Source organism: Protobothrops mucrosquamatus, unplaced genomic scaffold (genome assembly GCF_001527695.2).
Source record: "Protobothrops mucrosquamatus isolate PMUCROS unplaced genomic scaffold, P.Mucros_1.0 scaffold515, whole genome shotgun sequence".
Lineage (NCBI taxonomy): Eukaryota > Metazoa > Chordata > Lepidosauria > Squamata > Viperidae > Protobothrops > Protobothrops mucrosquamatus.
The window spans coordinates 439,474-466,623 of NW_015386828.1; the positions used below are offsets into that span (position 1 = coordinate 439,474).

General features: G+C 35.9%; 1 protein-coding gene across 1 annotated transcript in view; it reads left to right on the forward strand.

The window, feature by feature from the left end:
- The window catches only part of SNTG2 (syntrophin gamma 2), a 214,003-nt gene that overhangs the window by 84,173 nt on the left and 102,680 nt on the right, over positions 1 to 27,150 (forward strand). The window contains exons 5-8 of the mRNA XM_015816873.1: positions 5,027 to 5,083; positions 5,162 to 5,219; positions 17,657 to 17,700; positions 17,810 to 17,851. Of these exons, the coding sequence (XP_015672359.1) occupies positions 5,027 to 5,083; positions 5,162 to 5,219; positions 17,657 to 17,700; positions 17,810 to 17,851 (201 nt within the window). The remainder of the gene's footprint in view (positions 1 to 5,026; positions 5,084 to 5,161; positions 5,220 to 17,656; positions 17,701 to 17,809; positions 17,852 to 27,150) is intronic.

Genomic DNA, 27,150 nt, shown 5'->3' on the forward strand with positions numbered 1-27,150 from the left:
TGTGTGTGTGTGTGTGTGTGTGTGTGTGTGTGTGTGTGTGTGTGTGTGTGGAAAATTTATATATGGGCTCCAAATTCTGCTATGGCAAGGATCAGGCTGCATCTTTAGAATTGATTGTACTGATTTTGGGATATGACAGTAGTAAATCATCAGGTATCATCCAGTCCCACCATCTACACAAGCATTCTTCTTATTCAGACATTGACACATGGCTATGTAGTTTCATAAAGACTGATCAATCTGACTGATCTGACATCCTTTATGGTTCTCATCTGAATAGTCAGAAGCAGTGTTTTTTAAATTAGTCCGCCTATGTTGAAACAATAATACAGTATTAAAATCCCATCAAATAATCATGAGAAGCAGTAGAAGCAGTGAATGTTTCAGTTTTAATCTTTAATATGGTAAATATCAATAAATATAACCAATACAAAGGAAAAGTTTGTGGGGTCCTCCATAATTTTTAAAAGTGGGAGGTATTCTGAGATGAAAAAAGTTTAGAAAGCACCAATCTAAAGGACTCTGGTCAAGGAATACACAAACTGAAAAATAAGATATTATTTAACAGCCTTCAAAAATGTTTCTTCAATTACAAAAATCATTATTCATTGTAAAAAAGAAACAAGTGGTTAGCTCTAAATATACAACAAAATTATTTAAAATGTTTTAATTGTAGACTGCTCAGAGTTGCTCTGTGACGGTGATGGACAGTCTCCAAATTTTTTTATATACAGGAGATTTATAGATGTTTTTGCTTTGTATGAAAAAATCACTGATTTCATAGGAGTCTGATGTTGGAAAAAAGTTGACTATGATCCAAGAGAACATAATTATATCGATATGTTTCTTGTTTTATAAGTGAATACATGGTACAGAACTGATTATGCATAGTGGTCCTTGCTTTGTCAATGTAAAATCAAAATATTATTTAAAATTTAAAGAATTGTTTTTCTAAGCTGATCTTGTCCATTTCTTTTCATATGCAATGAGATGGGTTACAATGTTGTTCCAATGTTCAAAGTTTCTGCCTATTGCCCTTTGTAGCCATCACATCCTACAAATAAATTCTACCCCTTTGACGACACGCAAAAGGGAAGAGCACAATGGCTTGTCCAATTATATGAATGCAAGTTCACCTGTATAACATCGTATGAAGTGTATTAAACTTGGCACAAGTATCTATATAATTAGTTAGACTTATGGAAGTTCCTTGGAAACAAAATAAACTTCTAAAAATGGTTTGCAAACTTCTAAAAAGCACAAATAGCACAAAACACCTTTTGGACTTGTGCTGGAGCCAGCCTCAGGGAACTTCTGAGGAATATGTCTCATCTGCTGTATTAAAAATAATCTTGATCTAACTAACGGTGTCTGTTCTTAGTGATGAGAAATGGCATTGTGGGTAGAACTGGACTCAGCATTTTGCTAAATTATATGATATTTAATGTCAATAAATAAAATGAATCACTTCATCTTCTATTATTATGTCAAATTTCAAGAAAATTGAGGATGAATAAAGTCTCAAAAATGCAAGATGCTATTATACATGAACTAGATTGTATGGGAATAGTCCATAACGATTTTTATTGCATATATTTTCTTCAAAAAATACTAAGCAATTAGCCATAAGAAATGGATTAAATGAAAAGAACACCAGTTCACTGGAGAACAGTCAACTGGAAGTGGTAGAAGACTGATCTAGACTAAAAACTTAAATCCGGTGTGTAAAAGATTGCAAGTAGAAAGAGTCAAGTATGAGTTTTCATTGGAAACAATATCTGCATTTTTAATTCTTCAACAGTTTAAGGCCAAGAAAAATGTTTAAGAAAAAAATGCATTCATCAAATTGACGCTTCTGTGTTACCCTAGTATTCATATCACAAGTCTTTCTCTTTTAATGAGACGTGCTTGGCATATCATATTTAATGTCTCTGAATGATATATTAAGCTCCCATTCAACTTTGTGAATAGAGAAACAGTTTGAACTCTCAATAGAGTGTTAGAAGGTAAGTCTTCATCCTGGTTCATCCAAGCCGGGAATAAATAAGCAAACATGGCAACTGCTTTGGGAAGAAGGTTACAGTTTATTGCAGAAGACAGATGGTCTTGCAAGAAGCAGCAGAGGAGAGGAAAAAGAGTGAGCACATGGGCAGGAGGTCTTTTTATACCCCCCTCCCAGCCCTGCTTGGGATAGNTGTCTTGAGATCCCTGGCTCCAAACTTTCTGATGGTTCCACATCTGCATATGTATAAGACTAACTACTGCCCTGGGCAAAGAGATGAGGCCAGGTTTGGTTTCTGCTTTTCAGAAAATGCTTTTAAAAATCCTTTTGGTGAACAATATCTTTCTTTCTGCCTTTTTAATATTTCCTTCTCTGGGTTAACTTCCCACAAGAGCATCAAAAAAAAAACAAAAACCTTCAGTAGACAAGTACTTGAACAGCATTTTCTGTTATAAAACATTCTATAGTTCAAACACAGGACAGAGAATATAATTCTTTCCCTTTAGCATACAGACATACCTAGCATCCTATTCATTTTTGGAGAAACATGACGCAAATGCAAATAAGTAAGAAATAATAAGGAAAAAAAGATTAATAACATCAGAAAAAAAGAAAGTAAAATTAATTTCTACCATTGTTCACTGTACTTCTCCATCCTTTTCTATCCTTACAAACTATTCTTGATTCCACCAAGTATAATCAATTCATACACTACCTTTTTTCTTTAAATAACCCGTCTCTCTCTTTGAGGATCTCATCAAGTGAACCCAGTTGCAATGTTGGGTTCCCCTCTTCGCCCACTCAGGTTTGATGATGCAAGTCAGGTCTGCTCAGTCATCCACAATCCAATTATGGATGAGAACAGATTTGCTGGTAGACTTGGCATTAAGTAGCAGCACTTGAAACAAAGTTTGTCAAATAACCCTGCAGCTTTCCTCTTGAGCAAGGGAGCTGGAAGGGGGAGCATATCAAGAATAACTTATTGGAGGTTTAGGGAGAAGGGTGAAAAAATTGGGGACACATGTAATACTTGTTGATAGTAAAACTCCAGCAAGACAAAGAGTAACTTTTCAAGTTACAGAGTTAGTGCAAGCAGTAGAGGCAAAACTAAGACGGGGAAGTGCATGTTTGGACAATATTAATTTCACTAATTTTCCTCGATTTTTCATCATAAGCAATAAAATGAGCTATGCTTTCCTGTGCCTTCCTTTTCCATGTGTATGCATAGAGACAAATGTTTCTAAGCAGATAATTACTGAAATTAGTAAAGTCAACATTCCCTTTCATTTTTCGGTTTCTGAATAGCCAGATATCTTTGCCCATGCTCTCTTGTCTAGTCCCTTTTCGTTTCCCATCTATTCATGTCACCTGTTCACTTTCTTCTTTTTTTCAAAAACCTCATCCCTGGTTTCTTTCATTTTTGCCATTTACCGGGGCATAATATAAAATTCTCATAAATGTATGAATTCCTACTTTCATAAGCATGCACAACTGTCTAGATGACACCAGTTCATACTTTTTTCAAACCCTTTAATTTTTTTCTTTGTTTGCTTTCACTGCTTTGCTTTTCTTCCTTTATTTATTAATTCTATTCTGTAAAATCAGACCTTTCATTCAGATCTGTATCTCTTTCCACCATTTGTTCATTTTGTATATGTGCATTGTATATATTTTCTTTCTTTCCTTTTAGTCAGTGTTATTTTTTTGCCATTTACTTCTCTTACATCATAATTATCCATTTATGTATTTAAAAGACATATATGGCCACCCATGTTGAATAGCCTTAATTGATTCAGAATCAGAATTAAAGAATAGAGCTGGAAGCTGGAGGTCTTCTAGTCCAACCCCCTGCTCAAGCAATTTCAGACAAGTGACTGTCCAGTCTCTTCTTAAAAAATCTCCAGTGATGAAGCATCCACAACTTCTGACGGCAAGCTCTTCCAGTGGTTAATTGTCTTCACTGTTAGAAAGTTTCTCCTTAATTCCAGGTTGCTTCTCTCCTTGGAGCTCAAATAGGACAGCTTGACAGATTAGTTTCCATCCATAATTTCTTGTCCTTCCCTCTGGTGCTTTGAAAAATAAATTGACCCCCTCCTCTTTGTGGCAATCTCTCAAATACTGGAATATTGCTATCATGTCCCCCTAGTCCTTCTTTTCTCTAGATTGGCCAAACCCAAATCCTGCAACCATTCTTCATATGTTTTTATCTCCAGGCCTGTAATCATCTTAGTTGCTCTTCTTTGCACTTTTTCCAAAGTCTCAACATCTTTTTTGTAACATGGTGACCAAAATTGGATGCAGTATTCCAGGTGTGGTCAGGTGTTAAGAAAGATGACTCCCGATGGGTCACAACAGTTGAATAAAATCAGTGGTGCACTGGTAAATGTTTGCCATCTTCATTGCTGCTGCCATGTTGCTATCCCCAGAACAGGTAATCAACACACTTGGCATTATTTAGTAGTTCAGCTTTGCTGTCATTTGGTTTGCGGAATTCCCCAGAATTTAACAATTGACTCACACCACTCTATAAACATAGCAATTTAATAAGGTATGATTGTTACCAAACAAATTCATATATGTTGACCTCCTTTGCCCTTCATAGTTTTGGTCAACAGAGGGTTTTATATAACTTTTTTTTAGTAAGATATAAGAAGAATAGACTGGATTGTTGGCCATAATCATACCTGCTATACATGCAAATTCCTTGATAAATGGAAGGACATGACACCAGTCAGTTTTGGGTGCTTTGGCCAATGTGTAGCGTAACCAAAGTCCAGTTTTACAACAGCCATGCTCAAGTTAGAATCTCTCATCTAGCTTGCAGACCACCACACCATCGCCTTTGACCGATCAATAATCCAGAAAACTCTTTTGGTATACTGAGACTAGTATTGATTAAATGCCATATTTCTCTCCTTTCTGAATCAAGTATTTGTATAAACTAAAGTATATTGATAAATTTCTTAAGCATACATCTAATATTGTATTTTCACCTAAATTTATTTTTTCTACCATTTTTTAAAGCACAGAACCGTTAAACTTCGTAGACAACCAGTTGGCGGCTTGGGCTTAAGTATAAAGGTATGCATAATTTTATAATTATATTGTTTTCTAACTTATAGTGCATAAAACAAATTTTATTTTTATAATCTCTTTCAGGGTGGTGCTGAGCACAAAGTGCCTGTTGTTATATCAAAAATACTTAAAGACCAAGCAGGTAAAGCAATTATTTATTTGCATAAGCAACATTTCATGAAAATGCAATAATTAAATGTTGATACTTATTGCAATGAATAAAATATTTTAAAGATAAAAAGTACTTAATTTGTCCATCCATCTAATTTGGTTTATTATTCATCTATATAGTTCTGTTGTATCCATCTTCTACTGATTTCAAATTGAAAACCAAAAAGCTATTTTTGGCCCATTTTATTGATGTTTTCCATCTATAGAGCATTGTATTATTTACTCTTCCAAGATATTCAATTTTCTAAATTTCAAACAGACTGATTTTAAAGCCCCAATTTTATGGGCAATTAAACAAAGTCAAATATAATTGTAGGAGTTGTGGGATATAATAGGAGTTCCACCTACATTTCTCTCTTTATTCCTGTATATGTTACTTTCTGTTAGTATAAATTGATCTACATTCTACTACAGCCTCAATTATTTTTCACTTATTTTTAAAACCAATGAGCATGAATGAAATTTATTAAAACTGTTAGGGTTGAACAGAATATTAATCTATAGGAGGATGCAAGCAAGCATACATATACATACACATACATACATATATAAATATACCAAATTCTACTGTACATGTATAGTAGAAATTTCTCATCTTGTCATTCTGAAACAATGCTGTCAAGTAGGAGGGCAATTTAGTGATGGACATAGCTATATGGCAAGGAAATTGCATGGAATATCAACATAAAATTAAGTAGGGAATATGTTCTGTGTAGAATCTGCCCGAAATAGTTATTAGCAACTTTGGAAAAAGAAACATCATTTATATTAATCAGAGGATACACAACTTTTTAATAACTAACAGCAATGCCTAACCTTTCTAGAAGTTCAGAAGTTACAAAATTGATAGAGCTACATGAGATACAGAGACTGAGGAGGGAATTCTCAAGAGCTGGGCTTTATGCCTACTGTGGAGTTTTGGTCAAAGGGCCTGCAAAGGCCAGAAAAAGAGGTCTTTCTGTTCATGTTACAAAAACATTTTTTGGGAAAATCTCAAGAAGCTTAGAATGCTCACAGAATTTACCATTATGAACACAAATGAAGAAAGTTTAAATGAAAAAAAAAATCTGGTTTCCTGTAATTTAAATCCATTATTCTATGTCCTGTATTCCGGAAAGATGTAAAATGGTTTTAATCATATTTTGTGTGATGTCTTTTCATGAATTTGAAGAGCACTATCATATTTCTACACCCTTGTAAAGTTTCCCCTAAAAGATATGACTAATTTACCCAAACAAAAAGGCCACTGTAAAAGTGTTGAGGAGCTCCCTGCGATCAGCACCCTGTCTTTATTTTGCATTACTGGGCCTATAGTCATATGCCAAATCAGCTGTCAGATCCAGAAAATATGATATTGATAGTCAGCTGATTACAGTGCTTTGCTTGCTGCAATGATTAGCAGGAAATAGATACAGTATATATCAGTGATGGCGAACCTTTTAGAGACCGAGTGCCCAAACTGCAACCCAAAACCACTTATGCATCGTCGGGTGCCAGGTGGGTGTGGCCCATTGGCTGGGTGTGGCCCATTGGGTGGGCATGCCCATTGGATGGGCATGGCTGCAGTGGTAACGGCAGAGTGGGTGGGACTAAAAAGTTCAATCAATCAATTCCAACTTTTGCAGGATTTTTTTTTCCGCAAGAAGTTGAAATTGACTGATTGATTGAACCTTTTTTTTTTTTTTGCACATGGCGGCAGAAGCCTAAAGCAAAAAGGTTTTATAAAACCCAGCTGAAGGCCTAGGAGTGGGGCGACGGCACGTGTGCCCACAGAGAGGGCTCTGAGTGCCGCCTCTGGCACCCGTGCCATAGGTTCGCCACCACTGGTATATATCAATCTTCCAGCTTCCCTTATGACATGGACCCAGCAACACCCAGTAAACAGATAGTCCTCGACTTATGACCACAATTGAGCCCAACATTTCTGTTGTTAAATGAAACGTTTAAGTGAGTTTTGCTCCATTTTACGACCTTTTTTGCCACACTTGTTAAGTGAATCACTGTGTTGTTAAGTTAGTAACACAGTTGTTAAGTGAATCTGGCTTCCCCATTGGTTTTGCTTGTCAGAAGGTCACAGAAGGTGATCACATGACCCCGTCATGAATAGGAGCCAGCTGCCAAGCATCCAAATTTTGATCACATGACCACAGTCATAAGTGTGGAAAACAGTCATAAGACACTATTTTCAATCCCACTGTAACTTTGAACGTAAATGAACTCTTGTATGTCGAGGATTACCTGTATTTGCAACCATTAGTGACAGTAAGGGGGGAAGGAAGGGAGAACAACAAGGTGTCTCTTGAGTAAGAAGGACAAAGAAACGATCTGTATTCCTGCATGAATATGGTGTCTATGCAGTGGTGGGATTCAAATATGTGAACAACCAGTTCTCTGTGTGGATGCCACTTCCGGAAGTCCGTTCTGGGCCTGGGCAACAAAAAATTAGCTACCGGTTCTGCTGAAGTGGTGCGAACTGGCTGAATCCCACCACTGTGTCTATGTGTATGGGTAGACAGAGGGAGTAAATAAGCAAATGAACTGTGGTTCCATATCCAATAACTCCTATTGCTCTTCCATAAGAGGTTTTTCAAAGCTGTGTCTAAATGTGAGATCTAATTCACTCAACCCACTTGCCAGCAGATAGAGGCAAGAATTTATCACAATTCCTCTGATTCTCTATATAGCTTTTGTTGCCTTTAATATTGTATCCATAGAGATCAAGTACTGTATATTAAGACAGGGAGTAAAAATAGCTGTGGAAAAAAGGAGTCTTCTTTAACAAAGAGAAAATAATACTTACAATATATAAGAAGGATATAATATGACAGTGAAATGTAACAGTAGAACCAAAAAGAACCAGTTTAGTCTTGTGGTTCAGGGACTAGGCTAGAAAACAGCAGTTTTTCAGTTCTAATCCCAATTTAAGCATAAAAGTGGCTAGGTGATTTGGGGCCATTCACTCTCCGTCAGCCCAAACCCCACCTCACATAGTTGTTGTGGGGAAAATAAGAGGAGGAAGGAATATTAGGTATGTTTGCTGCTTTAAGTTATTTCTAAAAATACTAAACAAACAAACAAATAGTATGCATATAAACAAATACACATTTCAGAAAAATTGGAATTGTCTGCATAGTCTTCCAATCCAACCTGATCAAGCAAGGCTGGAAGTAATGTTCAAATGTTGAAAGAGGCTTGTTATGAAGTGGAAGCTTAGGTTATTTTATCCCTGGTACATTTATTTGCATGTATATGTGTATGAGTGTAAACTATATAGCAAATGCTTTTCTGTGTGTTTACAAACATTGCAGGCTTCTAATATTGGTATGTTTCTGGTTATCATAAAGTCAGGCAAGCAAGAAAAACCACAATCTTTGTTGACCCAGTGTCATGTGTTTAATTCACCAAAGTACGCTACTGTCATATCTGAGAGAATTAGATGAATACTAGCTGTTTAGCAGTGTAATTTTTGTTGGAAAAAGTGGTCTGCCTTATTAAAAAGTAATGTCAACTCATTGCTTATTCAGTAAGATTGCATAAAGCTTTACATTGTCTATTCAGTCTACTAGAATGGGATTTTGTTATTACAGCAAGTTTGTAAAATTGTTTCACATTTTCATTTGAACCAATTCCCATTTATGTTGTTTTAAAATATGTACTCAAACATGAACAATTACCTCACTATTAAGAGGGGGGTTAAAGTATGCTGTAAAAACAAAAGTATAACAATGTACATATTTATTACTAAAAGCATCATTTTCCAGGCTGTTACTCCCTCCACAAGGTTCAACTCTTAGAATGTCCATCTTTGCCTGACTAAGAATTACAAAAGTGATTCCAACACAACTGGAGGATAACTGGTTATGAAAGATTGATTTAGGACATGATCCACGCTACAATTTTAAAGTATAAGAAGGGCAGAGAGAAACTGTAGAAACTTCTGCAAATGTAAACCAGATACTACTATTCTAATATCCTCCAAACATTCCCAGTTCTCTACATGCCCCAAAATACAAAGAATGCTTAAAACCAGAGCTCATGTCTATCATTCTATATATACTCTTACCATCAAGTAAATCCCATTGACCGTAGTAGGACTACTTCTGTGTAAATGTGCTCAGATTGTGCAATAAGAATATAATTCTAATAGGCAGTCTGGTATATAATTGGCCAATCTAAATCTCAGAAGGTATAGTACAGTATATTCCTGTAATTTAAAATTTTACTGGTCTATATATACATTAATCCTTTGTATTTACCACCTCATTTCACTACATATAGACAAAACTCAAATATTTTCCATTATCTACAGTCATTCACAAGAGCCAATTTGATCTAGTGGTTAAGGCAGCTAGCTAGAAACCAGGAGACTGAGTTCTAATCCCATTTTTGGTATGAAGCCAGCTGAGTGAATTGGGGTATTTCTTCTCTCTCAGTGTTAGGAAAGAAGTCACTGCAAACCACTTTCAAAAATCTTGCTGAGAAAACTGTAGACTTGTCTAGTCGCTTGTCAGGAGTCAAGACTGAATTGAAGGCTCACACATAGACTAAAAGTTCTTCTTAATAGGTATAGCAAATTCCATATTCTTTGAGAAATATCTATAGAGTTTAAAACATATTAGAAACTGGTTTGTCTGTGTTCTAACATAGATGATTATTATCTGAAACAGTAAATGAAGGAGCTCTGATCAGATTCAGGAGAGGAAGAGACAATCAGATGCATAGGAGCTGCAGCATCAGAGGCAGAACACGGGAAAACGGATGGATGTTCATGACTGGAATTTCATTTACATTCCATTTCATTTACTTCCTGGTTCTGACTGACATGCCACATTTGGCCTATCCCAGTCATGGCACACAAAATGCCTTGTACAGTTAGTCAAGTGTGCCGAAATCAGCTTTCCTCAGTTTTTGTGTATTTAACAGACAAATCAGCTATAAAATATTTATAACACAAAAACAAACATTGATCGTGTCTATATGTGGGGCATTGCAGTTACTTAGTGAGCACAGTTGTGAAGAAGTATAATAGAAAATTATATTTAGCGAGAGCAAAATGCAGATATTTATGGGACGATAAAATACTATGGAAGAAAAATAGAATTGTTTGTACTTGTTATGTCAAGGTGATGATTTAAGAGCTGACCAGCTGATGCAATGATGGGAATGAGTCAGCAGGGTCTTTGGCTGTTTTCTCTTTAAGAGCCTGTGTAAAAAAGGGGAGGCTCTGCTAGTGTGTCTTTTCTTCTTTTCCTTTTCCTGCTGTATTTGCTGTTTGTTGGATTCTGCTCGTAGCACGTGTATGTATATTGTTCCTAGTGATACTTGTATAGCATTGTAGATATTGTAGATAAACCACCATTTGTTACAAACCACTGTTTTCTGTGTCTGCTCCTGGGTTGTCGCACGTGATAGGACTGTGTGCTCTGACATGTTAAATATCACAAAAATATTTTCCCCTACTTTATTCCATAGAAGAGTATTCCATCTGTTAGTTGTGTGCACATTCCTTTCACCCTTGACTGCATTGTCTTTGTATTGTCTTAAAGCAAAAAAATATTAAGTTCATTTGTTGACATCTAGTTCCAGTGAACCACTCATTATCCTTTTATAAAACTCAGTAGCTTCTGTCATATTATTCAGTTCAGTAAGCCCATTTACCTCTAATGTTAACATGCCCGTGTAAATACACTGACCTCTCTATTTTCAGATGTTAAGTGTACTTTATAATTGCTTAAGAAGAGCTTTATTTTCCTTTCTACAAAATACTTTATTAGAATAATAGAGTTGGGAACTAAAAAGAAATCAAATCAAAAGGGTTGGTTCCTTGGATTCCTATAGCTAAAAAGTAAATATATACTTAAGTTTAAGGCTTAAAAACTTTAAAAAAGCCTTGGGAGAATTTCTAAAGGCATTACATTTGAAAATATAATAGAGAACCCAGAAGATTATTATCTTCTCTTGAGAGAGTGCTCCCTTCTGCTTTAACCGAGAAGCTCTATAATGGCCTTTAAATACGAATCATTCTTTGGAGAGAGCTTTATGAAACCATATCAACAACAGCCACCATTTTTATTCACATAATGAATTACTTGAATGACTCTCACTGGAAGTACTGAATAGTACAATGAGAACTCTTTAAGGGGATGCACAAATGGCAAACAAAACCAGAAACCAGCAAAAAGTATGAAAGGTAGCAAAAAACGATTAAAACAATCCAACCGGATGGATGATAAAGGTATCTTGACTTTATTAAAGTAAAAGAGGTGAAGGAAATCACAGTTTCGAAGAAGTTACAAATAAAAGCCGTGCAGATTAAAAAAAAAAAAAAAGGACATGACTGTGACCATGCACTTTGGAAGCAAGACCAGAGAAAATATTTTTTCACATATTCAAAAAAAAAAGAGGACCTCAGCAAGCAAGGCAAACCTCAAAACGATCTGTCCTGTCTCTGTGAAGATCTAAGATAGGCTCATAATCAAACCGTTTATTAGTCAAGCCTTTAACTGCAGTGTTTTCCCCAAAATAAGACCCAACCGGAAAATAAGCCCTAGCATGATTTTTCAGGATGCTCGTAATATAAGCCCCACCCCAAAAATAAGCCCGAGTTAAGATGGTCAGCCAGACAGATGCATTTAGTACCGTATTTCCCCGAAAATAAGACCTAATGCATCTTTTGGAGCAAAAATTAATATAAGACCTGGTCTTATTTTTGGGGAAACACGGTAACTACTGTGTCTTGAAAGGAGTCTTTGGAAACAGCAGGTAATTGATGCAGATGTTTCAGTATGGAAATGGGAGGGTTTAATTTCCCCTTAACTCTTGTATATTTTGTTGATTAAAACTTGGGATACAGTTGGCGTAACAGTATGTAGAGTTGACTTTGGATGTACAGTAGAGAAGGAATGAGCAAGCCATCAAAAGGGGAAATGCAGAAAAGATTGTACAGTCCTATGGAAGAGGGAAACTCAAACTAACCTCACTTCACCTTTGTTTAGAAAAGGGTAGGACACAAAGCTGTTATTATTCTACCTTACTGCAGTAGAGTTGTGCCTTTTTTGAATCAGAGAGAGAGACAGACAGAGAGAAAATTACAACTGGTCTTTATCAGCTACAATAGGATGCTCTTATGTATGTGCAGAAAGAATTGCTGTTACTTATATGTTATTGCTTTAGAGTCCGTTATGCCCTTACCAAGCTGTAGGTCTGTCCTTGGCAGTGGTCTTGATCAGGGAAGCCTTGTACGCCCCGCTGGACTGCCTAATGGAAGAGTGGAATATGTGTAATAAACTACTGTTGCTTTAGGAGTTTATAAATCATTTAGAAGGTTCTTTGTACACTATTGTGTGGTCAGAGTTTATTAAGTTGAAGGACTTAAATCCCTAATCCTTTCTTGCTTTTCTCCCATAGTGCTATTTCAGGTTAATATTTTGATATTGCAAATAGTCTTTTTTATCACATGCTACAATAAGCTTATATTTGAGCACCATAGTAATACACTAACTGCGAGGCTGAAAATAAAATCTGTGAAGCTATGTTTTGATTGATGTGCCATCTGGGAGAAAACAGGACACAGCTACAAGATAAAGTACATTTAAAATAAAATGATCAGGTTGGCAGCATGAGTTTTTCCATTATCCAGAGGTAGCAAGAAATCACAAGAGAAACATCATTCTATTAATCTATGATAGCTTCTGTGGAACAAGCTGATCTGTATTCCTGGCAGGTAAACCTTCATTCCCACTTTTAGTCTCACTTGAATAGCCCAAAATTGGATGGGATGTAATATAAGGGGTTAGGAGAGATCCTGGATCTCCCTCATTAATGTCGCTATGGCATCCTTCCAAAGGCAGGTTTAGTCACACAGATAAAAACAAAGAATGGACATAAACATAATGTTACTCCATGTTCCATATCTAATGTCCCCATTTCTATGCTTTAGTGATGGCCTAATGGCTTTTCCAGAAAGCCAGGGTGTGCCACACAGTTGCAGCTCCATGTACCCATTTTTAATGGTATCTGAACCCACACCAAATTATGATCTTGAAATTCAGTGGCACAATTTTAAAATTATTTTTAATGTGTTCAGGTGAGTGTGCCACACCTCCAGTAGACCTAATTTGGGCATAAAAGTAACGGTTCTCCTAGTACAAAAAAGATTAGCAGGCTAGGAACATGGTCCAAAGGTCCCACCCCCTCTTGCAACACCCTTATATCACTGGTTCTGCCTTGTATCCATCACTGGTACTGAAGTTGAGCAAAGGCCAAAATTGGAAGTGGGGAAGGAGGAAGGAGGATTGCTAATTCTGTTTCTCATACCAATTCCTGTCAAGTTAAGGAAGCTTTCCCTGCTGTCTAAAGTGTTAGGATTTCAGAGTGAGAGTTTAAGAACAAGATAGTAGGAAGCTTCTTATCAAACTGGAAGCGGCGTTACTGAAGCATATGGAGATACTGGGGTATAAACAACAGTAGTTAAGTACATTTCTTGAAATCAAAGTTTAGAACCAAGAAAGTAAAGTTTAGATCGTCTTCTTACAATCAGTGGGAACTAAAATATGTACCTCTGCCAGTATTATCCCATTATTTGTTTCTAGGCAAAGTATAGTTCACTTTTGTCATTCCTAAATATGAGGTAAAATGTTGTGAATATTCTATATTAGTCAGATGGCTGATTTTCCTTCTGTTTTGTTGACTTGCTGTTAATGCTGAAATTTAAAAAAGTATTACAGGTTTGCAGGTTTGCTTGGTGTATTTTTAAAGTACCATTCAGCTTCCCCACAATAACTTATTTACAAATACATAAATAATTACAAAAAGCTTATAGGAATATTCTGCTCAAAGAATTACAGGTAGTCCTCACCCGTTGGGACCAGCAATTGTGTTGTTAAGTGCACAGTCACTAAGTGAAAAATCACATTACCGTGGCAGCCTTACAACGTTGCTTACGGCTTGCATTTTCCTTCAGTGCATTCTGTTAACTCTGCTTGTTGGAAGCCAGTTGGGAAACACACAAGTGATGATCAGGTGACTATGTGATGCTGTGACAATCATAAAATGTGAGGATTGGTTGCAAAAGTAAGGGTTTTTTTAATACCATCATAACTTCCAACAGTCTTTAAAAGAGGCAATTAGTAAGTGAGGACTATCTGTATCATTCAACATATTGCTGTAAAACAGTGTTTCTCAACCTTGACAATTTTAAGGCATGTGGACTTCAACTCCCAGAATTCCACAGCCAGCATTGCTGGCTGTGGAATTCTGGGAGTTGAAGTCCACATGCCTTAAAATTGTCAAGGTTGAGAAACACTGCTGTAAAATGATAACACAAGCCAATTTGGTCTAGGCTAGAAAGCAAGAGACCGTGAATTCAAGTCCCGCCTTATGACCTTGGACCATTCACTCTCTCTTGCAACCCAACCTACTTCCCACGGTTGTTGTTGTTGTGGAGAAAATAGGAGGAGAAAGTTGTGTTGGTGGATATGTTTGCTACCTTGAGTTATTTGTAAAAAACAATAAAGGTGGGTTAAGAACAAATAATAAAAAAAAATAATCTTGGAGATTAAGAGAGGAGCCCCTTATTTTATCACCTCATGACCTATGCCTGCTGAAAGTTATATGATTTGGTGTAACAGCTTTGGTTACTTTCTTTGCTTATCTTTATTTATTTTGCCATTTTAGCTACAAAACACTCAAGAATTAACATTAGAACATTACAACGATATTCATAGTAATTTTAACTACAAGAGTGATAACAGCACATTGCTAATGTACCATTAGTGACAATTGAGCTTAGCTTTTATTATATGTTCAGTTGTAGTCATTTTTCTGTGTTGATTTCAACCTTACCTATGTTGTTTGGATTATAATTTTCTCCTATTTCTAACCCATACGTCAACAGCCCATAGTTTTGGCCCCTAATTCTCCATTTTTTTAATGTTCAGGAAAGATATTCAGGTTTCACTTTTCTTTATATACAAAAGAAAAAAGAATAAAGAACAATCTTTATCACAACTTCCTGCCATTCAAATGGTACAGAATGTACTTGTTTTCCTCAAAATAAAAGCAGCTACTCATAAATGATTGGTCATGTAAATCTTAAAAGATTTCTTATCCTGGATTTTTACATACAGATACATTATCTATTGGTGTCTATAATCTACACATACAGATCAATTGTCCCTTTTGTAAAGCAACTCCAGAGTCTGTAGTGAAACATATCCTCTCAAGTTTTTCAAAAGACAAAGAAGTAGAAAATCTGCTAAACATTTTAATCAAATAGAAATATTATACTTAGCTTTTAAACACCATTCAGAGATTTGGATGCTTGTTGATCAGTATGGATATAGCAATTCTCAGGTAATTTTTTTCCCTGCCATAACTGAACAAGTAACCACACAAAGTTGTCTGGGAATTGATCAACCTAGAAATAGGACAAATTAAGTAAAAGGTTAAGAGGGCTAAAGACTTTTCTAGCCCAGCATCCTTTTTACTTTGACCAACAAGGCACCTTTGCAAAATCCAGTACCGCATAAAGCCAACACAGTTAGCAGGCGTGATAGGCTTAATCTCTGGAAATACATCCAGTCTCCTTTAAAAGCCATCATGTTACATTGACTGATTAATTTCACCCAAATAGAAAGGAAGAAATTGGTGAATGAAAGGAAGCGTATAGACGTTTTTCAGCTGTTCAGCCCAGTAGCAAGCAAGATTTCAGTAGAAAGTCACCTCATTTTGTTACCTCATTTCGTTTATTCCTGAACTCGAAGTCCGGCTGTGACTCTTGCATTTAGATGTTTCTATAAGAGTTTTCTTTTCTGCTTATCCAGCACAGGATAAAGGACAGAATCCAGATATTTAGCCTTCCTCACCACTGCCCAGGATAATTGGAACTGCAACATCTGTTCCTCACTTCTAGGATATAGGGAAAGCAAAGGGGGGGAAAAGTGCAGGGCGTAAAAAAAAGAGACTATTGTATACTCTCTGCTTTGAAGAACACTCAGAAGGTAGAGCTGATCCAGAATGCAGCAAGATGGACAATTTTTGGCATTTCTCTTTGTACCATAATAAATCTTTGCTCCATGAGCTGCACTGCCTTCCAGTAAGTTTCCCAGTGCAATTCAAGGTGCTGGTTGTCACCTATAAAGCACACCATGGCATAGGGCCAGTCTATTTATGGGGTTGCTTCTCTCCCATTGTTTCAACTTATCCCACCAGAGCTAAATAAAGCATGCTCTGGGTTCCTTTTAAACAATGCCATCTTGTTGGACTCCAGAATTGTGTCTACTCAATGTCAGCCCCTATGGAACAGCATCACCCTGGACATTCAGATGGGCCAACTCTTTAAGCTTTCACGAGGCATTGAAGATCTGTTTGCTCAGGCATTTAGGTCGGTTGATGAGCTGTGCTATTGTTGATGTGCTTTTTGTGAGTGGTATTATAGTTTGTCCTTGGGCCTCAGGGATTATACATTGTGAGTTTCTGTGTTTTTAATTCTTGTAAATGGTCCTGAGTCAAATAGTACAATATAGTTTTATCTCTAGCTTGTTTTGTAGAAAATGCCAATTACTAAAGTATTGACCCTTAGAAGCAAATATGAAAATCCTGATTTTTTTTTTAATCCCCTCAAACATTCCCTAAATGGTTTTCCATATTTGTGGTCCTGTTGGAAACTGAGGCATTGGTATTTATTGGTACACAGTGGGCTGAGCACAATATGCTTTTTTCTTTTACTTAAAACTTTTACATATCTTGCGTATCCTTCACAAATGATAACTGGCAGTTCTTATCTTTCAATAATTCCTTCCTTTCCCAATTATAGAAATATTCAATAAAAACATTGAAAACACATGGAAATTTATATTCATATGGTGTAACATAAGCCTGTGGAACAAGAGTGTTATTCTTCCAATAAATGGTACAGCAATTTATGCTTCTACATTACACTATGAGTTGGCATTCACATTAATTTTATTTTGCAGAAATGATGCAAATTATGAGATGAACTAATACTTCAAGTATTCAAGTTCACACTTAATTAAATTCCTGCTACAACTCCTTTAATTATTACATTCTATGGACATATTTTCAGGAGGAAAGAACAAAGGAAGCAGAATTCCTACTTTGCTATATTACTAATGCTATTAAAAAAATAAAAATCATGCTTCCTCCATTTTAATGAAATCTATCATTAACGAGAAACCACAATTGTGTTCCTTATAGGATAATCTTTTGTTGACGAAAAGTAGCTTTCATAATTTTCTCAGCAATGGCACCATTTTTTGGGGGGGGGGGTTTGCTCTGAATTACTGTGATGCTGTTTCAGGAACAACTTTCACAAAACAGCAGTTTTTGTAGCAGCGTGTACCATTTTAAGTCTCTCAAGTAATTTGTGATTCTTTTGTAATTCTGCAGCAGACCAGTCAGGAATGCTATTTATTGGAGATGCTGTAATACAGGTCAGTTGATTGTATACACTTACTGGAAAGTATGTTGCTTGTTAATGTTTATACTAAATGCCTCGTATTATTTACCTAATGTTTCAAATAATCCCTTTATGATGTTTAGGTTAACGGTATAAGTGTAGAAGGCGCTACCCATGAAGAAGTGGTAAGTTGCACAGTGATTTCTTTTTCTTTCCCTACTATATGTTATAAATTGCTGCCTAGATTACTCTTGCTTTCTTTATACATATTTTTCAGAGTATTACAGAAATATTGGTTGGTTGTTCACAGCATTCATTCACATAATTTTCAGGCCAAGTTTTTTTCATTCTCATGGAATCTAGTGCTAAGCTCTCTGTTCCTTCATGAAATGATATAGCACATGGAAAAAGCACAACAAAAAGCTACAATTTGTAAGAAATGGTTAATAAAAGACTCTAAGCATTAATCATAAAAATGATTTTACTATCTCATCTTTATTGTCCTTTGTTAAGGCACTATGTTCATATTTTAGTAGTAGTATTGCATTTTACAAGAGAGTAGAGAAGCAAGATTCAACATCTCATTATTTCACTACCGAGTCACTCATTCATTGGCTCCAACTACCTATCTAAATAGTAGCATCCAGAAACTCAAAAGTTTGCTTGGTTTCAGCCATCTGGAAAATGGAGGTCAGAAAAGGGTATCTCAACAAATTTGAACTTTAAACTGAGAAAAGGCTTCCATTCCAAATATAAATCCCAATGCTATACTGTATTTTATCTTCCATTCTTTGTCCTTTTCCTTACTACTATTAATTTCACTACCAAGTGTAGATTTTAACTCAATTCCCACCTATACTATTATTCTTCTGATGTTGAGCTACATAATTGATTATAATGGATTATTTGCCTTTGAGAGCCATAGAAGATATGTCCAAGGGACATCATACCTTCTCTGCAGTGGGCTCTTTTTCATTTGGTTGGTTTAATTTAAGCTTTAAATTATTACAAATGTTTAACCAAATTTTAGGAATACAGTGCACAGCCACATGCATATTCTCCATTTATATATCAGAGCAGCAGGTTCCAGATCATTTTAAGAAGGCAACCAACTCAGAAGGAGAAAAATCAAGATAAAATGAACAAGGAAACTGAAACATGAAGCAAGTGGGATAAATGATAGGTCAGATGTTCCATTGCAACAATTGTAGAATAGCCAAGGATAGCTGTTGATTATGCCAGAGGGGTGCCAAACATTATAAAGGTAATGATTATGTCCCCTGAATGATTCAGGAGATTTCTAGGTTCAAGCTAAAAATCCTCTCTTCAGCAGCTCATGGCTTTGTGTCAGCTTAACCAATTTCACAGGATAGTTGTTGCAAGGAAAGATAAATCTTAAACTTCACCTAAATACAAGAGTACACCAGATAAAACACTGATAATAATATGGCACAGTCAATGTGTAATTTCATGTTTGCAGGGCTAACCTGTGAAATTGATCAATCCTAAAAGGCTGAGTTTTATGAACATACTTAATAACCTAACAAGTCTGATGAAATGCTGGTTGAGTTAATTATTCTGTTGATAGAATTCTAGGACAATGTAAGGGGTGTCAAACTGCATGCGTCATAGCGAAAGTGTGCCCACCCCATTGCCGGCAATGGGAAAAAAGTCACGATATGTTGCGACAGGTGACATGAGTTTGACACCCCTGATGTAAGGGATTAAAACTAGTTTGGTGTAATGGTTAAAGGTGGTGAATGGAAGGAAGAAGGAGTGTTAGGTATTTTCACCACCTTGAGTGTTAAAGGCAGGATAAAAATGTAACAAGTAAAGTAAGAATGCAGAAAAAGTGGAATTACACCCAACCAAAATCTGTTGCTAGTATATAGTGCAACAACTAGTGTTTTGCGACCATGACTATCAAAAGCTTAATAGTTTATCGCTGGTTCTTCTGAAGAATTCTATCCTTCCATATGAACTTAAAATTGTTATCATAAGCTCACCATCTTAAAATGCATTGATGAGTATTCTATCTTCTTAGTACAATCCCTATTGTGAAACTGACATTTGAGAGAAGTGAAGTTCCTCTGTTTTTTCTTTCCTTTGCATTAAATGCATTAATTCATGCTGTTTTCAAATTGTATTACATATTGATTTGATGGATCTTTCATTGGATGCTGCTTAATCTAATTATTTTGTGTGCCTGTATCATACTCACATATACAGTATTTTCATGCTTTCAATTTTTATTTTGGGTATCATCACTTTTCAAATGATACCTTTCAAAATCCTTAGCTGATATAGTTACACTTTTATTTTAAGTACATTCACTCTTTTAGTAATATAATAAGAGTTACCTGATCCGCAAGATAGGCAGCAAATAAATGTGATAAATAAATAAATAAATACGAAGGGTGATTTCATATCAGAGTTACTTTCTGTAGTTCATTTTCAAACTGAAATTTTCAATTTTCAATAGGAATTTCTTTTGATTCATTATCTATAATTTCTGTAATAGCTGTGCTATGGCAACCATTAATATTTTTATCTGGAGGAAAAAATGCATGGCATTACATTGCAAGAAAGTTTTTTAAAAAACCCTTTTTTAAAAAAGCTTTTTTTTTTTGCTGAAAATCACTTCACTTGACATGATAAGAACTTAATAACTGAACAAACGTCATGGCCAATTCATGATAATTTTAGTCACATTATAAGCAGTTAAAATGATTACAGTAACTATTAGCAAAGATTAAATTTGAAACAGTATATACAGCATTATTCTATTATGAACTCAATCAAATGATTTTATGAAAGGCAGGCTGAAGTCAGCAATTAATATAAAATCATTTTTTTTATTATTTCCTTCTTAAAACAATTGGGGATAAAATATTGCTGGCAGCCTAACCTGCAGAAAGAGAAGAAAAATGCCTATATAAATGCCTTTCTGCAATAGAAGACTTCTATATTTTCTGACATAAGTTACAGTGGTGCATAGGCATAGATTCCTACTCATTCTCTAACAAAAAATAGTTGTGCATGATAGTTATACAGTTATGCCCTATGGAGTTCAGGGTGGGGGAGGGCTGTGGACTATGAGGTCCTTCATAGCAGAGCTCCTCCGGAGAAAAAGCAGTGGAAACAACTTGCGGCTTTCCTTGCTATCTTCCCCATTGATTTTGCTTGTAGGAAAGTCACAAAGTCACCACAACTGCAAGGGCCTGTTGTAAATCACCCTCATTCAGTGTGCTCAGAACTTTGAACAATCACTGAATGAGCAACTATAACCCAAGGACTAGCTGTATAAGAAATAAGAGGACATACAGCACAATCAGACTTTCAAGGTTTTCTTACAGTAGCCAATCTAAATAAAAGTAGTTTTAGTCTTCATGTGGAGTTGATTTTTTTGTCTGGTGTACCTAATGAGAATTATAATACACAATGGTTCGCTAATCATATATTGCATAATTAGTTTTTAAAATGTGGTAAAGATGGTTAAGGTGCATTCATCCTGGCCTGCCTTGATCTCTTAGTTTTTGATACCATCAGTCCTTGTATCCCTCTGGACTGACAGGAGATTAGGAGTGGGAAGTACAATATGGCAGTAGCTCTGTTCCTTCCTCCAGAGTTTGTTCCACTTGACCTTGACCTTGACCTTGATCTTGGTAGAGGAAGAGAAGTACAGTCCTAAGCCTCTAACATGTAAGTTTCCAAAGGGCTCTACTCTTCATGCTCCTATTTTGTACACATTGAAATTGCTATTCAGGGGGTACTCAATTATACTCTGGGTTGACCACATTAATGTCTGGAGGCCATGGAGGCATAGAAAAAGGCTCAAGCTCATGCCTGACAAGTCTGAACAGCTATGGTTTGGGGGACCTCTTTGATTTGAGCATTTGCCATTGTTGGCTCTGAAATATGTAGCACAAGGGTTCCCAACCGGGGGTGCGAGACGATATTCCAGGGGGTGCGAAAACTTGGGTTTCCAAAATGATAGTGTATATGCATAATTCATTGCTGTTATTTAAAACTTTTGTAAGGGGTGCAAGAATATATCAGAAGCATTCTAGGGGTGTGGGGTATAGAAAAGATTGGGAGCTGCTGATGTAGTACTTTCCCATGACTTCCTTATCTTTGGCTCCTGTTGAAGAACTAGGAAATGACTCTAGCTAGGAGAGCTGGAGGGCTAGCGAGGAGGGCTTTTGCACAGCTCCATCTTTTGTGACAGATGTTCCATTTCCGAGATTGGGAGCCTTACTTATTGTCAATCATAATTTGTTTACCATCTATCAGCACTACAGTAGTGCGGTTTACATAGGGCTGCCCTTGAAGACCCTCAGAAGCTGCCAATGATCCAGAATGCAAGGCACAGGTAGATAATGGGAATGTTCAATTCAATCATGTAACAACGTCCATGAGTTGCACTGGCTTCTAGTGGACCTCTGAGTACAACTCAGGACACTGGTTATCACCTATAAAATCCTTCATGGTTTTGGGCAGGACTATCGGTTTCCTATTATTTTTGTTTTGTTTTGTGATTTCTGGCAGAGGGAGGTGTTTTCCAAGTCCCGTCTATTAAACAATGGACCCAGGAATTATGTCTTCTCTGTTGCAATACCTGTCCTATGGAACAGCAGAATTCCTGAGATTCAGATAGACCCAACCCTCCTGTTTTATCTAAAGCCTTAAAGACCAGACTCTTTCCCCAAGTATTCGTTCTTGACTAGGCGATTGGTTATTTGTTGATTGCTGTATTAATGAATTGTTTTTGAAATTATTATTAGGTTTATTTTATTTATTGTTAGCCATCCAGCAACATGTTTATTGGACAACTATGTTAATCTGTTAAACATATAAGCAAGTAAGCTAATAGTGCATATGTGAAAATTAGTTTACATATGAAACTAGTTACATTGTCTTTCCCCCCCATGCAGTACAGTACACAGTAACATTGTGTACTGTTCTTTTCCTATGCTCTAGAAAACTTTGCTTATCCTAAAATGGAACAATATGGTGCCATGTTTGTGTGTGTGTGTGTTTGTGATCTGTTCCAATTAGTTATTTGTCATCGTACACATAATGCCATTAACGTTTCCAATTGATACTTTTATAAAATGTGATGCTTTAATCAACAGGTATCACTGATACTTCCCTCCCTTGCTTTTCTCCTGCATCACTCAAGATCAGTATATACCTGCTGTCCTTCAGTGGCACAGTTCTTATTTATTCTACCCAAGTTTTCATTTCACCCTTTCTGACCAAACTTGTTCTACAGAAAAAAATCACTATAAAATTGACATTTTCACCTAAAAATATGTTGGTTATATCACGATTCAGTCCTTTGAATAAAACAGCTGCTTTAAATGGCAGTCAGAAGATGTAAAACTGAGCAAAAGGAACTCTGTGATAAGATGTCACTTTCAATTTGCGAATTTCAACAAACATCCCAATTCAGTGGGTGCATTTTTCATTTGCTAAAGCGCATTCACAAAAACAGAATATGACGAGACAATTTGTTGGAAGTATGTAGTCCTTCACTGTTCAGCTTCTCTGTAATAATTTTCAAATTTAAATGGTTTCTGAACCTCTCTCTTATACTCTCTCGTTCTGTGTACTATGTAAAAAAGAGTTCATTGTATAACAAAGAATACATATCAAAAATGAAAACTACATAGGTAAAGAAAAAGTTTAACCAGTATGTCCATAAAGAAAAGAAGAAACAGGGGAGACATGATAGCAGTATTCCAGTATTTGAGGAGCTGCCACAAAGAAGAGGAGGGTCACGTTATTCACCAAAGCATCAGAGGGCAGGACAAGAAACAATGGTTGGAAACTGACCAAAGAGAGAAGCAACCTGGAATTAAGGAGAAACTTCTTGACAGTGAGGACAATTAACCAGTGGAGTAGCTTGCCCCCAGAAATCGTAGGCACTCCATCACTGGAGATTTTTAAAAAGAGGCTAGACAGTCACTTGTCTGAGATGGTATAGGGTCTCCTGCTTGAGCAGGGGGCTGGACTAGAAGGCCTCCAAGATCCCTTCCAGCTCTATTCTATTCTAATATAACTGTGGAATGAAAGCAAGATTTTGAGGGAGAAGGGCGAAATGAAATTTCACAAGCAGTAGAATAAATTCAGAGGCTCTGAAAACTTTGTCCTACTGCACCCCTCCAAAATGACAGTTGAGTGACTTTTTCCTATACAAATCTGAGTTAGAATTGAGACTAGAACTCAGCAACAAGTAAACACACTACTCATCACAAGTAGTTGTACCAACATAGAGAAAGATACGAGTTCTTAGAACATTTTTTAAAGGAACTTTTTTTGCATTTCCTCACATTCTGAAGCATTTCTTTCAAGGATGTAAAGAACTTTAGTAAGTGTGCTCCGGTAGCTCTTGAGAAATGCTAAAGATGAGAAAGAACTCAGCCTTCCATCCTTCCAAGGTTGGTGAAATGAGGACCCAGATTGTTGGAGGCAATATGCTGACATGTTAAACCGCTTTACGGCTGTAAAGAACTATGAAGCGGTATATAAGTCCATGTGCTGTTGCTGTTGTCATCTAAATATATGTTTAACAATTATCAGCTAAATATATGAATCAATTCTTATAAATAATAAATCCTTGCTGTTAGCAGGTAATGGTGCATGTGGTATCAACTAAGGCTGATGACTTAGGTAACACTTTTTCTGCAAGCATTATTTGAAAAGTTGCTCATGAAGAATAACAGAGACCAATAAGAGGTTCATAGGATGATTATTACTGCTTATAGAGAATTGTGACTTTGAAGGTAAAATGTCTAAATGTTAAGGAGCATGAATAAAAACCTGAAAATAAATGCATCATAATTAGTTGTCTGTGATTGGAAAAACAAAGCAAATTAAGTTATACCTAACTTGAAAAAGAAGGCTAAGGAGATTAATTGGTTGTACCTTGAAAGAAAGTTTTTAAAAGATGAGAAAATGGCTGGAGAAATATTAAGACATGCAAATGTTGGTTGAAAGAGCATAGGTAGCATGTGGTCTTTTCTGAGAAGAAATGTTTGTTCAAAGAAACTAAAAAATGTATTGTAGGTGCTCCAACTTACTTTATTATATGGAAGTGAGAGCTGGGTGTGTTAGAAGAAACATAAAAGTAAGTTAGTTGCTGTGGAAATGAGGTACTTAAGTGTGTGTAGTACAGTAAAAAAGATATGATTAAGAATGAATGGTTGATGAATTAACATGGATTGTAATCAAAAGTGAAAGAAAGAGGTATATTGAGGTTGTTTGATCTTATGGAGAAAATGAATAGCATGAAATTGTAAGTCAATATATGACAGAAGAGTATAAGTGTGGAGACACGGAGGAAGGTTTGAGATTTAGAAGATCGTGAATAGATTGTGTTGATGTTTCATTAAGTTTATTAATGACATTTTGAAAATAAAATGCAGTTGATGAAGTGGGTATGCATGTGATGGAAGGAGGGAGTACAAAGGTAGAAAATTATGGCACAATACAGTAAATGGTGTCGTGGTAAGTTAAATCAGGTACATTTCTTTTTCTTTTGGCTCATCTCTTTCTTTCAATTTCTTTTGCTTACTAATACTTACCCTTTTTTGAGTGCTTTGTAAGATGTTGCTTATTCCAAAAGGGAATATCATGGTGTGTATGTGTATGTGTATGAAATATGCACATCTTTTTTCAATATTTCTTTCCATACTTACTTTTCTTTGTGCACATTGTGAGTAGTATTCATTGATGCCCCTCTGTGCTTTGGTGGAATCCATTTGTACAGACCATATATTTGCTTTCACTGAAATCCATGTGGATTTTTAGCTTCAGTTGTTTAATCCTTATCAATATTTTACAACATCTCTTTTGCAGAACAAGTACCCAGCATTTGGAATTTATTCTATGTGTATTGAAAATATAACAGAAACTATGATTCCTTTACTTTCTTGGGAATTTCTTCCCACTCAGTTTTCTTTTGATCAGAGTACTGTAGTCCTTTTAGAAAAGGGTAGTCATTTGGTCAATAAAATTTCTAGTGTATCCTGACATCACAGCCATTGGAGATGAAGGTGCAACATTCTGAAATTCCTTAACTGACAACAAAGAAATATAAAATCTATGGCCATTGGTTTAGTATGCAAACTCTTACACTGTTGTCAATTCTACTCCCTGTCCTATTTTCAAATTGTATAGCATTTTGTTTCTTGGGTTTCCTATCAAACACATTTTTATTATATTTTCGCTTGCTAACTCTATTCTAAATCTAGGCTGCAGGTTATAAAATAAGATCAAGCAGGGTTGTTAGTTCTGCCTATATCCTGCAGCAATATCTCTATTTCTCTATCATCTTTATCTATGGATGTGTGTCTTTTAAAACATTTAAGGGTATAGTTGATAGCAAATCATTCTTTGCTTGCAAGTTTGCTAAGCTGAAGCAGACATTTGTTTTTTTAGTATTACCAATCACTCTGCGCTCAGACTGCCCAAATGTTGCTGGCATTTTCTGCAGTAAAGGACATAACCAGGCTGATGAGAGCACATTCATTTTTTGTGCAGTCTTTTGGTTAATAGTATCCTTAACAAGTGATTGCTATTGCCTTTTGATTTAGAATAAGAAATAAAATGAACCTTTGTAAAGCAAAGGTTAATTAGTTTCATTATTAGTTGGTGCTTGAGGACAAACTATCTCAAAAGTTGACAAAAAGGAGCTATGCTCTTACCCAACAAATTACCATTTATAACAAAGCCAGAGTTGATGCTGTTGTTTTTCTGATGATATTTCTTAGCTACCAACCAACTAGGTACTGTGTCCAATCCAATACCCAGAATAAAATTTGTGTGAGTTATCATTCTTCATCAGTCTGTCTTACAATCCAAAGATACCAATGAACCAAATGTCCAGCTTCAGTGACTAAGGAAATTCCTGAATATACCGTAGTGTATTTCTTATAGCTTCAAAGTATGCTTTTGGTTAAACTTTATATTTTTGCACATATACAGATACTTTGTTCCCTTAGTCTTTTTAAAAAGTAATTAGTCACTTCCCCATATTCAATTTTTTTCAACATACATATTAAGTTAGTATCTTCATTTCTTTGTACATGATCTGCCCATTTAGCTATAATGGAGATTGACCTTTTATTTGTCTCTGTAGAATTGATCCTCTTTGGTATAAGAAGTGGAGATTGAATCTTTGTCAAGCTTTCAAAATTCTGTTATTATATTTCTTAACAATAAAATGGAATCCTGGTAGTCTTGTTACCTGACCTGGCCTTCCTGAAAGGGCTGAGGTCAGCGTATAATTATTTATTAGAAGTTAATACCAACAATTGAATGCCAAGGACCATACGGATATCTGAAATACCGTGTATGGATCTGCTTTTACTAAGAATGATTAATTTGAAATTGGGCTTTATTATCATGACATAAATTGCTAATGCTGAGCAAAAGTTGTAAATGATGTTTTAAAATTAATGAATTATTCTGTGCTATC